Here is a 15,521-nt window from a genome sequence, read left to right as displayed (position 1 = left end):
CTTCACCCCTGCTCGCTCATCATGCTCATAAGCAATCAAGAGAAACAATGAAACAATATGAAGTTTGTCTTTGGAGATATACAGAGTGGATATTAATAAACCTGTTTCATAAAGAAGAGAAACAGAATGGTTGTGGACTTACCTCAATCAATTTGTCTTTTAGCACCATATGTTCTCGTAACACCTTAACTTCTGATTCTAGTTCTGTACATGACCTCTTCTTCATTTCTAAGTCCTGCAAAATATAGACGGGGGAAAATATGACATAAAGGCAGAAAACTAGAGTCAAGCACCCAGTGTTGTACACATGTTGATATTATTTGCAATGGCTCAGCACTAAAATAAGATCCTGGTTCCAGGGTTGCTAAATTCCTTCTGTTACACCACCATGGCTCAGCACTAACATAAGTTCCTGGTTCCAGGGTTGCTAAATTCCTTCTATTACACCACCATGGCTCAGCACTAAAATAAGATCCTGGTTCCAGGGTTGCTAGATTCCTTCTGTTACACCACCATGGCTCAGCACTAAAATAAGATCCTAAATATGTGTTACATGAGCCAGATATAAATTTACTTTCAACATAATAACTTAGACAAACAGTGAGTGAGTGAGTTGGGTTTAACGCTGCTTTTAACAGTATTCCATAGCACGGCGTGTCAGCTTAATTTCGGAGGAAAGCCTGAAGTGAAGCAGGTCTCAGACGTTTACCACTTTGGTGAAGACATGGACAACACATGGAAAACAAACATGCATAGTGGCCAGTATGATTCACAGTATATTCTTTGGTATCCAGAAACTGTCAGTACAGTAAACTACGTTTATAACGAACACGCTTATAATGAACTGACCGATATAATGAACCTATTTATAAGTCCCTACCATTTGTTGTATATATGCTGTATGTATGCTTATAACAAACCATTAATGAAAATTAGTGGTCCCCTCGAGTTCGTCATACCCGTAGTTTACTGTATTGTCAACTTCATGGAAAGAAAGGCACACTAGCTGATGGAGAAAACACATACATCAAGTTCAACGATGGATCAAAAGTATGTTTGTGTTGGCACACGTAAATTGCAAAGCGCACATCGCTATGAGTGCCCTATCTAAAATGGTGGTAGTCATGAATAGTTCTCAGCATCACTTACTCGACACCGGTCCTTGTGTTCTCGCTGCAGTTCTATGTATGACTCCTCAATCTCCTCGATCTGGTCTTTGAGAAGCTCTAATTGATATATCAGTGTCTGTTTCTCATTGTCCAGTGTGGCACTTGTCATCATCGCCTGGCGATATTTCTCTTCGAGCTCCCGCAACTCTGCCTGCAAACACACAACGTTGATTTCTAGTTTTATATTAGTCAACATTAATCTTGCCAAATCGTAGATGCCTGTAAATAATTAAGTCAGGACCAGACAAACTAGTGGCTAAAACTTATTAGCAATATCCAGTAGGGGTAAAGCGACATGCTTTGTTTGTTTGTTGTTTAACGCCGCGCTCAGAATATTCCAGCTATATGACGGCGGTCTGTAAATAATCGAGTCTGGACCAGACAATCCAGTGATTGACATCATGAGCATTGATCATCGCAATTGGGATACGATAACATGCATCAACCAAGTCAGTGACAAGCATAGTCACCTCTTATGACAAGCATGGGTTGCTGAAGATCTATTCTAACCTGGATCTTCACAAAAGTGACGTGCAATCAGTGAAGTCACCTGATCAGTGACTACCATTTCAGTTCGGTCGCCTCTATGTTGGGTAGAATCACTGTTGAAGCCTAAGAGTATCCTTTGATGTCAGAGTTACAATTTCAAAACGTGTGTTCCATGTGTTATCTCTAGTTTACAATGTGCTTTAAGCTAATATCAAAACGCTCTGAAATCAGATAGCAAATTTTTTGAGTGATTGAGCGAGAATGGTTTTACACCGCTTTTAGCAATATCCATGCAAGGGGCACCAGAAATGAGTTTCACACACTGTCCATGTAGGAAATCAAACCCGGGCCTCTGCCATGATGAGCCAACGCCCCACCCACGAGGCTACCCCGCCCCACATTTCTCACCTTGAGATCCCGGTCCCGCTCTCTGTTGGACTCCACACTGTCATTTGAGTCATTACTGTTGCGTCGCGAACCGGACAGTCGACTCTGCAAAACAAAACACCCATGTTCACAAACAGTTTAATACCAAATACTCAGTGTACCAGAGCAAGTGGGGTTTAACGTCGCGTGCAAGATTATTGCACTTATATAGCGATGTGCATGTACGTGTGTGTGTTTGTGTGGCTGCTTGTACTAGTCTGGACTGATGCCGATTTATAGTGCTAGCTCACCATGCTCACTGAGATACCATGCCGCAGTTTAACATGAATATCCCACTCAGACACAGTATACTGACTCCGGGCCGACCAGTCCTTGTTTTAGCCTCTTAATGCCGAGCGCCAAGCAGGGTAACAACAAGTATCATCTTTTCACGTCTTTTGGTATGATGCGGCAAGGGATCGAACCCCGGACCTTCCACTCTCCGGGTGGACACTCTACCACTAGACCACGGAGGCGGTCTGTACGGGGGAACAAGTGAGGACGGTCCCATTCAACATAGTCTTTTTCAAAACATATAGGGCCACACACTGAGAGATCATGTATAATACTCAAAACCCAATATAGGTTATTGCCGCAGAATTGCTGACAACATGTAATATCAGCAATGTATAGACTCATCTGCATTGCTTCTCAGATGTAACGTTATGAATCGTAGCATCAAAGTCCAATATCATATATTCAACTCATCAGCATGTTAGTGATCACTGTCGTCGGGATGTCTCATCAAGGTACAGGTTCTAAAATTTGAGTTTGTTTCTGTCATTGAAATTGACTTCCCATGTTTCATACATTACAAAGCTTTTACAGTATTTGTTTCTGAGTTACAACCATGTGGAGTATTGAAGACAGTTTTGCTAACATTTTCGATTTTGAAGTGTCACTGTTAGGTGACCCCATGCGAAGAATTTTGTGTACTGCTCATTTCACTTGTCAACAATTCTGCATAAAAAACCTGTGTATCAGGGTCATTCTAAGAGAAAACATCGTTGTCAGAATGGGCTGTTTTGATGGACACTCACTACATCACAGAGGTGGTCTCCAGGCAGACACTCTGTCCACTACATCACTGAGGTGGTCTCCAGGCAGACACTCTGTCCACTACATCACAGAGGTGGTCTCCAGGCAGACACTCTGTCCACTACATCACTGAGGTGGTCTCCAGGCAGACACTCTGTCCACTACATCACAGAGGTGGTCTCCAGGCAGACACTCTGTCCACTACATTACAGGGGTGGTCTCCAGGCAGACACTCTGTCCACTACATCACTGAGGTGGTTGGTCTCCAGGCAGACACTCTGTCCACTACATCACGGAGGTGGTCTCCAGGCAGACACTCTGTCCACTACATCACTGAGGTGGTCGGTCTCAAGGCAGACACTCTGTCCACTACATCACGGAGGTGGTCTCCAGGCAGACACTCTGTCCACTACATCACGGAGGGGTCTCCAGGCAGACACTCTGTCCACTACAACACAGGGGTGGTCTCCAGGCAGACTCTCTGTCCACTACATCGCAGAGGTGGTCTCCAGGCAACCACTCTGTCCACTACATCACGGAGGGGTCTCCAGGCAGACACTTTGTCCACTACATCACAGGGGTGGTCTCCAGGCAGACACTCTGTCCACTACATCACTGAGGTGGTCTCCAGGCAGACACTCTGTCCACTACATCACAGAGGTGGTCTCCAGGCAGACACTCTGTCCACTACATCACAGAGGTGGTCTCCAGGCAGACACTCTGTCCACTACATCACAGAGGGGTCTCTAGGCAGACTCTCTGTCATCTACATCATAGAGGTGGTCTCCGGGAAGACACTCTGTCCACTACATCACAGAGGGGTCTCCAGGCAGACTCTCTGTCCACTACATCACAGAGGTGGTCTCCAGGCAGACACTCTGTCCACTACACCACGGAGGATATCTCCAGGCAGACCCTCTATCCACTACACAAACAGAGGTGGTCTCTGTGCAGACGCTCTATCAACTAGATCACGGAGGCAGTCTCCAGACAGACACTCTATCCACTACACCACGGAGGCGGTCTCTGGGCAGACACTCTATCCACTACACCACAGAGGATGTCTCCAGGCAGACCCTCTATCAACAACACCACAGAGGCGGTCTCCGGGCAAACTCTCTATCCACGACACCAGGGAGGACACTGTCAAGTAGATCATGGAGGCAGTCTCCGGGCAGACGCTCTATCAACAAGATCAGGGAGATGGTCTCTTGGCAGACGCTCTATCAACAACACCACAGAGGCGGTCTCCGGGCAGACTCTCTATCCACGACACCACGGAGGACACTCTGTCAAGTAGATCATGGAGGCAGTCTCAGGGCAGACGCTCTATCAACAAGATCAGGGAGATGGTCTCTTGGCAGACACTCTATTCACTACACCACGGAGGATATCCCTTGGCAGACACTCTATCCTCTACATCACGGCGGATATCCCTTGGCAGACACTCTATCCTCTACACCACGGCGGATATCCCTTGGCAGACACTCTATTCACTACACCACGGCGGATATCCCTTGGCAGACACTCTATTCACTACACCACGGCGGATATCCCTTGGCAGACACTCTATCCTCTACATCACGGCGGATATCCCTTGGCAGACACTCTATCCTCTACACCACGGCGGATATCCCTTGGCAGACACTCTATCCTCTACACCACGGCGGATATCCCTTGGCAGACACTCTATCCTCTACACCACGGCGGATATCCCTTGGCAGACACTCTATTCACTACACCACGGAGGATGTCTCTGGGCAGACACTCTATCCACTACACTGCATGATGATGACTCAAGTGAAGATATATTGATCAGGTTGATTTTTTTTGCATTAATAATTAGTATAATAGCTAGTATCAACTCTAAACATTTTACATTACATCATTCATTTAACTCTTTTCGAGAATTATCAGCTCAGAATTCAATAATCACAATGTTACCAGCTGTTACTGAACTCACCACAAAGGGAACTTGATTTGAATTCAATTTATGATTTTTTATAGACAGGAAACTATCACTGAAGAATGAAATTATCAATTATTGAGAATAAGCAATGAATGACAGATATTGATTTAGAAAAATGTGAATACATCAATAAATACAGTGTTATCATGGGAATCAGGTAATGGACAACATCCTGATCTGTACTAGGTCATTTTGAAAACACATTATTATAGGGCAGTACGATCCGATACGATCACGATATCTTGCTTACGATCTGATACGTATCACGATACTTGCATGTGCTCGTATCTGTGGTGCGTAAGCCATCTTTTTCATAGACAGGATGACAAAATGTCTGGCACACTAATGATTTACAGTTAGCAGTGTCAGGTATGGTGCAATGGATGAAATTATTTACATTTTTACTGATCTTTTTCACTATTACTTAGCATTTTGTGTAACTTTTATTAAAGAATAAATTTAAGGTAAGAATCGATACATTTTACTTAGTGTGAGATTGTGATCGATACTTGTATCGAGAAGTGAAAAATATCATGATCCACCGATGCTTCAGTGTATCGTCCCACTACTACATTATCACCACGACCTAAGCACTGCTAAGGGCTGATTCAGTACCCAATATTCTAATTGAACAGAAATTACCACCGCTGCCCAAGATTGATGGATCCGACTAACTCATCTGCACAATCAGCTTCTAACTGCCACAACCACGGCCAGAAACATTCCCAACTGTAGGCAGATAGATCCCCAGACGGCCATTAACTTCTTGAGAAATTACGGTTTACGTCAAGGCAGACCTACAATTTCATTGTGACTGAACATCATTGCCAGGCTTGTCAACAACGGTGCAGACAGTATCTCAGACGTCCTCTGTATTAGTGGAGACATGTGACGTTCACTGACGAATTTTGTTTCAACCTTTCATCAGATGGCTATCAACGTGTCTATCGATGTAAAAATGAACGCTATGCGGATGCACGTCTTGTGGACAGGGGTCGCTATGGCGGAGCCTTTGTCATTGTCTGGGGAGGCATCACTGCATGCAACAGAACATCTTTAATTTGATTGATGGTAAGTTGAACGCAATAAGAAATCTTAAGAAATGCTGTTCTTCCTTTCATCCAACGTCATGGTCACAGCATCATCATACAGCAGGACAATGCATGTCCCCACACAGCACGTATTATTCAGCAGTTCCTCTAACAAACTCATCAGTCCTTTCACCGTTTGAACAAATCTGGGATGAAATGGATTGTTGACTTCGACACGAACCAAATTCACCTGCAACGCTTCAGGATCTTCATCTGGGATGACATCCCACAAGTTTTTCAAGCCAGACTAGTATCATCCATGAGGTGTCAATGCACAGCTATTGTTGATGCAGCCAATGGCAATATGTGATATAAAGCCTGTGACTTTTGGGTTTGAACCCCTCAGTAGGGGTCATCAACGTGACTGATTTTGTGATCAAACACAACATTTGGGGTCAATAATCTGGACCAGAAGACTTAGTCTCCAGACAGGTGAATTTTACAGTTTACTTGTTCAGGGACAGGTTCACAATGTTAAAATTTCCACACCCCTATGTGATCCCTAGATTCAAAACCCACAGGAGTCCTGAAGGATCCCAGGAGCTCTCTATATGTCCAAGACTGAATATGAAATTGATATTTTGTGTTTTCTTGTATAGCATTAGAAACAGAGTGAACAAGTAGTTCTTCTGCTGCATGTTTTCTTGACAAAATCATCCAACACCTACCTTTCCATGGTCGGTGATAAGTTCATGGACTCGGTCATGTTTCTCGTCAGCCTGCAACAGAAGAACAATCATTTAGACCTACAGGAGAATTTACAATGTTTAGCGTTTTCCTCGCAGATGTTTCTCCATACTGAATTGTATGTGCAGGATCATATCCCCTCAACAGTGTTATAAGGTTAAAGCTAGTTTTCAGGGCAGAGCCATCTTCCCGATGCAAGGGAGTTAACTGACTATAAAAGTCCAGTGTCCATCCTTGCAGAACCAGGCTGGAATTCTATGCCTAGATCGCAGCGCCACCAGTGACTACTACGAGTTACGTCCCTTCTATGTCCCTCCTATTGACCCATAAAATTCCACCTCTCACATCACTTGCATTTCCTTCACACAAAATAGAGCGCCCAGTCAAAACGATCTGATCGATAATCATGATATTTATTGTAATAAAACGGGTCATACCTTGCAAATGCATCTAACCAGTTAAGCACCCTGATTAAAGTATCGATCACAATCACTCACGAAGTTAAAAGTATTGATTCTTAATCTTACCTTAAATGTAATCTTTCATAAATGTTACACCAAACACTAATTAATTGTGAAAATGAGAAGTGAAAATGTACATATTTTCATCCATTGCACCATACTCAACACTAACAACAGTAAATTGTTACTGCGCCAGGTATTTTGCCATCCTGTCTATGAAAAAGATGGCTTTCGCACCACAGATAAGAGCATGTGCAAGTATTGTGACACGTATTGGATTGAGAGCAAGGTATTGTTATATATATCGAATCGCACAGTATCGTCCCAGCCCTACATATCAATAAATCAACACATGTTGAGGGGGTGAGTGAGTAAGTTGTGTTTTAACAGTATTCCAGTTATATCACGGTGTGTCGGGTTAATGTAGGCGGAAAGACCGAAGTGATGCAGGTCTTCTACGTTTACCACTTCAGTGAAACCCCCGAGCATGGGTAGGGTGCTCACAAACCTAGAAACATAATGGGGTTCGAACCCACAATCATAGGTTTCTAGCATGCCCAAGGGACGAAAGTCTGCACAGCGAATAGCAGCGCATTGGACGACTTGGCCACCTGGGCCCCCTCAATACATGTTTAATGTTGATGCTGTATCTGTACATGTTTATGAACATAATACGTATAATTGAATGCTCAAGAAATGTTACATAGAATAATTAATCTTCCGCTAACCACCACATCAATAATGCGGTATTTTTAGTGAATATCTCAATACTAAAATGTCCAATCAATGACACCCCTAGTCATCAGCAATGGATTATGTCACAAAAGTTGCATGACATCACTTGACATTGGCTTTACACGCCAACATCAGAAGGAAGCTATTGAAGCTATTAGAAAAGCAGTCTCCAGAGTCTGTCGGACATTGATATTTATTATTAGGTATAATTAGGGGATAAAAATATACATGACACAGCAGAAGTATCTAACCTGCAGTGAGACTATCCTCGCCATTCAAGCCTACTTTCCTGTGCTAAAATATGACAGGACTTTTGCACATATCAAAAATCAGATAACATTTCACAAAATCAACACCCGGGTTCTGAAAACGTGGTAGCTGCTATGACCATGATGGCCACAGACATTGCCTGTCGCATTTGTAATGAACTTACTCGAAAATCTAAGTGAAGACAAGTATTTTGAAGCAGTTCAAATCAACTTGGTATTCATTCAACTCGACAAATATATATTTGAGTGCTTTTTATATATTTGAGTGTTTTTAACTTGAACGACTGAATGATTATCGCAGTGACCGAGATGCTCTTTTTAGACGATCCCTGCTGAGCGTTTAATGTTACCCCAAGGTGCAGTGTTACTTGATACTGTGTGGTCTGTATGCCCCTGTTATTGTAAAAGTGAAAAGCGACAGTAATAAGTAACTTTAGTGTGGTAATCTGTCATATTGTTTGTCCGGTGAAAACTTGATTCTTTTTATTATCTAATCCACCAGGTTGTCTGCTGTGGTAGCCATCTTTGTGAAGCCATTTGAAACAATAACAGCAATCTGATTGGATATCACTTTCAAGGCACACAAGTTGTGTACTAAACGCGGTGGTGCTACGACCGAGCTAAAAAAAGGAGGCTCTAGTTTGCAACAATGAAAATGAGAGTTTAATATAGGCTAGTCACCACGCTTGCCTTGGGAAGATGAGCTACTTCATAAGCCAAAAAACAATTGAAGCAATGACAATGCACATCACTATGTGATGTAAAAGATTATCACAGGCGGCTACAGAAAAGTGCCAAATCACAAACTTTCTGTTGAACCTAAAACCCACAAATACACTCTCTTGTTACCTGATGTCTAGTGCCCAAAGTTACTGTTACACATACTTTGAACATTGTAGTAAACGCAGTACTTTTCTATAATCTGATTAACTTCAAATCAGCTGTTTCAATCAGAGGTTGTTATTATGATTTGATACCTCTGACTGACCAATCAGAATCAAGTAATTTCCAAATTCACGGTTTAATGCAGAATAACATCACAGGGAACACAAGTAAAGAGGATAGTGTTGATGATGTTTTGATGTTATAGACCTAGTGCTTCAATCTCCATATATTTATGTAAGACATGAACAGCTTCAGATATGCTGCTGATTTGAGTAAACTTCACTAAACAAATCACCATTACCCAGTTAATTTTGACTTTCTTTAACATTTCAAAAAACCCAATCATAACAACACTGCATAATAATTACCTCATCATGATCATGCATCCTTTATTTACCATGTCTACACATCTTAACTTACTGATCGAATGCAGGAATGGTGCCCACATGAACTTTACTGCAGTGAAGAACTCATAAAAAAGGTGGAATGTCGAGTTGATCATGTTTATTGTTATTTAGACACGTATCGCTGTTGTGTGTTTAGTGACATGTTACACTGGGGACAGCACATGAACAGACGCAAACTAGAAGACACCTGAAACAGCATTTTCAGGAGAAATATTCAAAAAATATATATAATCATTGGTGTAAAAATACCCAATAGACTAGTAACAAGGGAGCAAAAAATATATTGAGCACCTAAAGAAAACTATTTATACCCAAACACAATGGTCAATGACAAGTAAATACTCAATGACACAGAAAGGGTCCCGTTCCACAAAGCGAACGTAGCGCTAAGACGATCGTAACTCCCATACTTTAACATAGACTTACGGCAGTCTTAGGGCTAAGATCGCTCTGTGGAATGGGGCCCTGGAGCCCACGACTGTCTTCAAACGGGCTAAAGCTCCTATCCATCAAACAGCAATGGGAACTTCCACGATCTCCTTCACTGAATAATATTGTTAGCTATTTGGTATTTGTCATCATGTCACATTTGAGCTCGTCAAACCCTGACTGATTACTGAACTTGTCTTGTGTTTACTAATTCCAACTTTGATTCATATTTGTTAGCATTATCATCTAGAAGTAAGTACCAGAACAAATTAAGCCATTGTCACGTGCCCTCATACCGTGTTTATATACCACTAAAAAATGCTAAAAGGGTCGCCAGATTCTTTCAAATTACCATAGTTAATCTGTCATGGCATGACAGATTCACAATAGTAATATGAAAGAATGAGGTTGCCCTGAACGTTATTAGTCATATATCATGTATACAGACTGCTGGTTATCCAATTTGATGCATCTCTTATCTTTGTTTATGGGGGCAGGACGCTCTTATAAGGGGAGGAAAAATTGGGTTTAACGTCACATCCATATAGTGTTATATAGCAACGTGTATGCGGGGCTGCAGATAATCGTCCTGACTGACGCTGATTTTACAGTGCTGGTCCATTGAGCTACCATACCGCAGTTTAACATGAATACCCCACTCAGACACAGTATACTGACTCCGAGCCGACCAGTCCTTGTTTTAGCCCCAGGGAGGGAAACAAGTACCATCTTTTTTTTGTGTGACATGGCTGGGGATCGAACCCCAGACCTTCTGCTCTCCATGCTGACGCTCTTCCACTAAACCACTCAGCAATATTCCAACTATATGACGGCGGTCTGTAAATAATCGAGCCTGGACCAGACAATCCAGTGACACAATTGGGATCGATGACATACATCAACCAAGTCAGCGAGCCTGACCACCTGATCCCGTTAGTCGCCTCTTACGACAAGCATAGTCACCTTTTACGGGAAGTATGGGTTGCTGAAGACCTATTCTATCCCAGATCTTCATCATGTTCATGGGTCAGTAACATGATGAACACTAAACATAATGAACACTAAACACTTTGATGTGATGTCAGATGAGCCAAACATTACGTAAAGTTGTAATTGTCTTCTCACATTGAGGATGGGCACTGAAGTCTGAAGCGTATATTACAATCTATTGTGATACACAAGTACTGTGATACATATGTTGTATAATTCTTAATTTAGAATTCAGGAGCATCAATTCAGGGAAATTCTCATCTGAATTGGATCTATCAATAAAACAATATTTATTTCATCTGTTTAAGGACTAAGTGCTTCCACACTTCAGTCTTACCTGTTTTACTTGTAACATTTTTCCATGTGGAAAGTGTGGCCATCGCCATGTTTGGGACGGGATGTTTACGGGAAGGGATGTTTGTTTTGAGACAATAATGGTTGATCAAAATGCATGAAATTATGAGAACGCACCTGAGTGAGGTAACTAAAAAACTAAACATGATCTTCACAAGACACAAATTACTTCGGATTTTGAATCATGTGGACATTCAAAGGTATTTGACAAGATAACCAAACACATCACTGAAATTGATACTTGAAATCCCCTGACATACCAAACCATTAAAATATTATGATAGGTTCCCTTAAACATGTTTAAAGAAATAAACATGGCTGAATAGTATACCAACAATACCACACACCCTTACTTCACACCTACTGCAAACATTCAGCTGTTCACCATGCATACTAGACTAACACTTAGTCAATGAAAACATATCTTTAAAATTATTAAAATTTTTTCGAAAGAACCTTTCCTCTTCTGCTGTTTCATGTGTGGAATCAAGCAAACTAGACTTGGTTAGTTTGATCTAGACTTGCCTAGGCTTTTAGTTAAAAAAAACCCCTAAAATATATATATTCCACAGTCATGGTGCAGGACTACAAACATACCTCTTTCTGCTGTTTCTCAATTTCCTTCAGTCTTATTTCCCGGGCCTCTGCTCTGGCTGCACGTTTTGCCTGCAATCTGGTCTCAGCCTGTGGATAGGGAAGAATGCAATATCCTTGATCATGATAAGATAACAATCATATGTGACAATCACAAAGGACGAGGAAGGAAAAGTCATGGAAACTTTTGTGAACGGGTATGATAATTATCAGATATGTCCAAATGCTTCAAACTTCTTCTTTCTTACACTTGCAAGTTTTAGATTTTCGGCACCTTCAAGAATGCCAAAGAGACAAAAAAAAAGAACGATATTCCAAATTTCTGACAAAATATATCTATGTAACCAGTCTGTGACCCAAGATGAACATTTTACCATTATATATTTGTACTGCCTTAAGTTTATCTACATGTTCTAAGAAAATCAGCTTGGGTCAAAGATTTGCTCATGACAATCATGTTCAAAAAAGAAAAAAATACATTTAGTGTTTGCATTGACACTTTTTAAAAGATCATACACATATTTGTCACAGAACAAACATATATTAAAAAGAATGACTTTTCATGATTACAAGTTCCATTAAACATGTCAAAAGTTTGTAATAACACTTCTTCCAATTAGTCATGTGTTAACATCTTAATATGTACATTCTGTTATTGTCATCGTAATATTCATCAACAGATATTTATTGGTTACTCACTGTAGAGTGGGGAGCCAAATAGTATCAAAGAATATTTGTTTAGAATATTGATTAAACCACCTTTCTACCCCAGGGTTACAGATCGTTTTATTTTCTAGGACAGTAAAATATGCTCATAACGAACACGCTTGTAATGAACTGACGGATATAAAAGACTGTTATATTGGTTCAAGCTGTATGTGTGTTGTATATATATATACTCATAACTATGGTTATAATGAACTAAAATTAGTGGTCCCTTTGAGTTTGTTATAACCGTGGTTTAATGTAAATTGACTTATTGTCATCCAAAATGTCCTAAAGATATTTTGCAAACTGGGTTAGGATATAACTGAATGTTGTATTCAATGCTCTACAACAGCTAACTGGTTCTTTCAAGTTGGTGCAGGGTGATTCACCGATACATCAGGTTTTGATATGACAGTCACATTGCTCGTCACTGTATCGATTCATTACATGTTTATATTGTGGTTGGTGGTTTTTTTGTTTAACGCCGCACTCAGCAATAGCTGTAGTATTTGTCTGCTTGTCATCAATGCTTTCAAAGTACCTCCCCTAAACATTGCTTGCTAAACAATGCTAAATTGGTGTAGGGACCAAATGCTTTTTGTTACATGAAATTAGCTTTTATCATCCTTTCTGCATGTTCTGTATCACTGATACATACTGTATCATGTAGGGTGACTTTGTGTGCTGTGTAAGTCCGAATTTGAGTGTCACTACTTTGTTTGTACATTATGAACTGGGGCTGGCAAAAAGATTGATAATCAAAATTATTGTCGACTGGAAAAACCATTAACGATTATCGATATGAAATTGTTGTCATCGATAATAACTTACATGGAATATTGTGACGAAATAAAGTTTAGATTTACTGAAAGACACTTGTTATTGTAAATATCGTCAATTGTCGAGGACGGAAAGCAACTGTTTTGTTATATTTGTTAATCTGTAAATGTCCACAAAACAATGTATGTATAAATGTGTCACTGCTCACCAGTGTTGTGAAATACATTGTTTTCTTTCGGGACCTTCTTGCATACTTGCTTAAAGTTATCTCTTCGATATTTAGTAAACAATTATTGATCTCTATAATCTATATCGATGGCCAGCCCTATTATGTATGAACTGTACATGATGAATGTAGGTTTTGAAATTAGACGAGGTTATTGTCTGTTGTTTGTCAGCTGAGAATTTTACTCAGAAGACTGGTGTAGTTCAAAGTGACTGACCATTCAATCAACTGCTTGGACTTTCTTGGTAGCTTAGAATCTTAGAGCAACATTTTGAGACTATTGTTTGTTATAATGAAAAAGCTGACATAAAAGATTAGGTTATGGCATTTGCACTGCCAGAAAAACAAAGTCTTTACACATTCAGACATTTAGGATTAGAGTAAACATGTCTGTGTGATAGGGATCAGTTAATCTGTATACTAATCACACTATTTAGGCTATAGACCTACTTCATTACAACTTTTACAAGGTAAGATCCGCGACGGTAATGACTCGCTGAATTACAGAATTACGTTAAATAACTAGTGTTTGGATGTAGGACTCGGGGCGTTATGCATAAAAAATAAGCAACAGGGATTAAACGTTTGATTTGTGGTACTACCTCGTACTTACCTCTTTCGATATCTGATTGAGAGCTTGGTCCTCCGCCGAATATTGGCGTATGTTGCTTCGTCGCCTCCTGTCGGCTCGGTCACTCATTATGACACGGGCAGGAGAGTATCACATGGAATAAGCCGTATCACTTGTCTAGTCAAACAACACCTAAAACAAGGTGCGATCGATTATTTTCACGTTTGCAAATATGAAAGAAAGCTGTCTGTGTGTCAAGAAAGGCACAGTCAACCTCTGCGTTTCCTGTCCAAGCTGTCAAAGCCACCTCGAAATTACGACCAGTTCGTCTTTAAAACAGGCCTCGCTGGTAACACAAATTGTGTCGTGTCCGTTGTGTATGTATTAAAGTATGAAATAAATTTACATCAAGTCAAGAGATACAGCGGCAAGTTTTGATTTTGTAAGACAAATATAATCCATGTCACCTGTGGTACTGATGGCCGCCATGTTGCCTTATCACTGACACCCGGATGTCATCGATGGAGAATTTGCGCATGCGTACAAGAAAAGGTCAAAGCGACATGCATGAATCAGCCCGACTTTTTAAACACGTGTTTGAAATGTGCTACCGTTCAAATCTACATGTGCTTAAATGTGTGTGACGGTCTGTTTCCTATGGATCCGTATCAGACTGGGTTCACGAAATCCTACGAAATTAACTTTTGCAACAACTTTTGCAAGTTCTATTTATGTGTGTAACCTCGCACGTCTAATGCACTACTTAGCGTTTTATCTGAATACACTGTTCTGTAAATAAAGACACAATGGGGGTTTCTAAGTGCACTATATAAGTGGTTGTCTAAGACTCTACGGTGCATGAAAAAGCGACGCAACTGGAGCAATTAACCCGTCATAGTTCAGGTTATTAGCACAACAATACCGTCTGCGGTTTTATTACTTTTTCATACGCCTGTAATATACGAGGGTGGGGTGAAATGGGGTTTAACGTCGCGTTCAAGATAATTGCACTTGTAAAGCGACATGCATGCACGTGTGTGTGTGGCTTTGTGGTCTAGTCCGGACTAATGCCGGTTTTATGGCTAGCCCACTGAGATACCATGCCTCAGTTTACCGTGGATATCCCGCTCAGACACAGCATGCTCCCGGCCGACCAGACCTTTAAAATTAATATTGCCATCTTGATATATAGTGGATAATTTAAAGCGACGCATGCGACTATTTATATATACTCGCATGCGTC

The 15,521-nt window shown here is 40.9% G+C and overlaps 1 protein-coding gene across 1 annotated transcript in view; it reads right to left on the bottom strand.

Annotated features, from left to right (window-relative positions):
• Positions 1–14,784, bottom strand: part of LOC124151152 — a 29,407-nt gene extending 14,623 nt beyond the window's left edge. The window contains exons 1-7 of the mRNA XM_046523500.2: positions 14,746–14,784; positions 14,321–14,470; positions 11,997–12,083; positions 6,851–6,901; positions 2,067–2,150; positions 1,150–1,320; positions 143–235 (exon numbers count right to left, since the gene is read on the bottom strand). Of these exons, the coding sequence (XP_046379456.2) occupies positions 143–235; positions 1,150–1,320; positions 2,067–2,150; positions 6,851–6,901; positions 11,997–12,083; positions 14,321–14,407 (573 nt within the window). The 5' untranslated portion in view covers positions 14,408–14,470; positions 14,746–14,784. The remainder of the gene's footprint in view (positions 1–142; positions 236–1,149; positions 1,321–2,066; positions 2,151–6,850; positions 6,902–11,996; positions 12,084–14,320; positions 14,471–14,745) is intronic.
• Positions 14,785–15,521: the final 737 nt, after the last annotated feature.

The sequence above is a fragment of the Haliotis rufescens genome, unplaced genomic scaffold (genome assembly GCF_023055435.1).
Source record: "Haliotis rufescens isolate VD_foot unplaced genomic scaffold, xgHalRufe1.0.p SCAF_43, whole genome shotgun sequence".
In the NCBI taxonomy this organism is placed as follows: Eukaryota; Metazoa; Mollusca; class Gastropoda; order Lepetellida; family Haliotidae; genus Haliotis; species Haliotis rufescens.
Note: the sequence above shows the minus strand (reverse complement) of the source record. Positions and strands in the feature narration are given on the sequence as shown.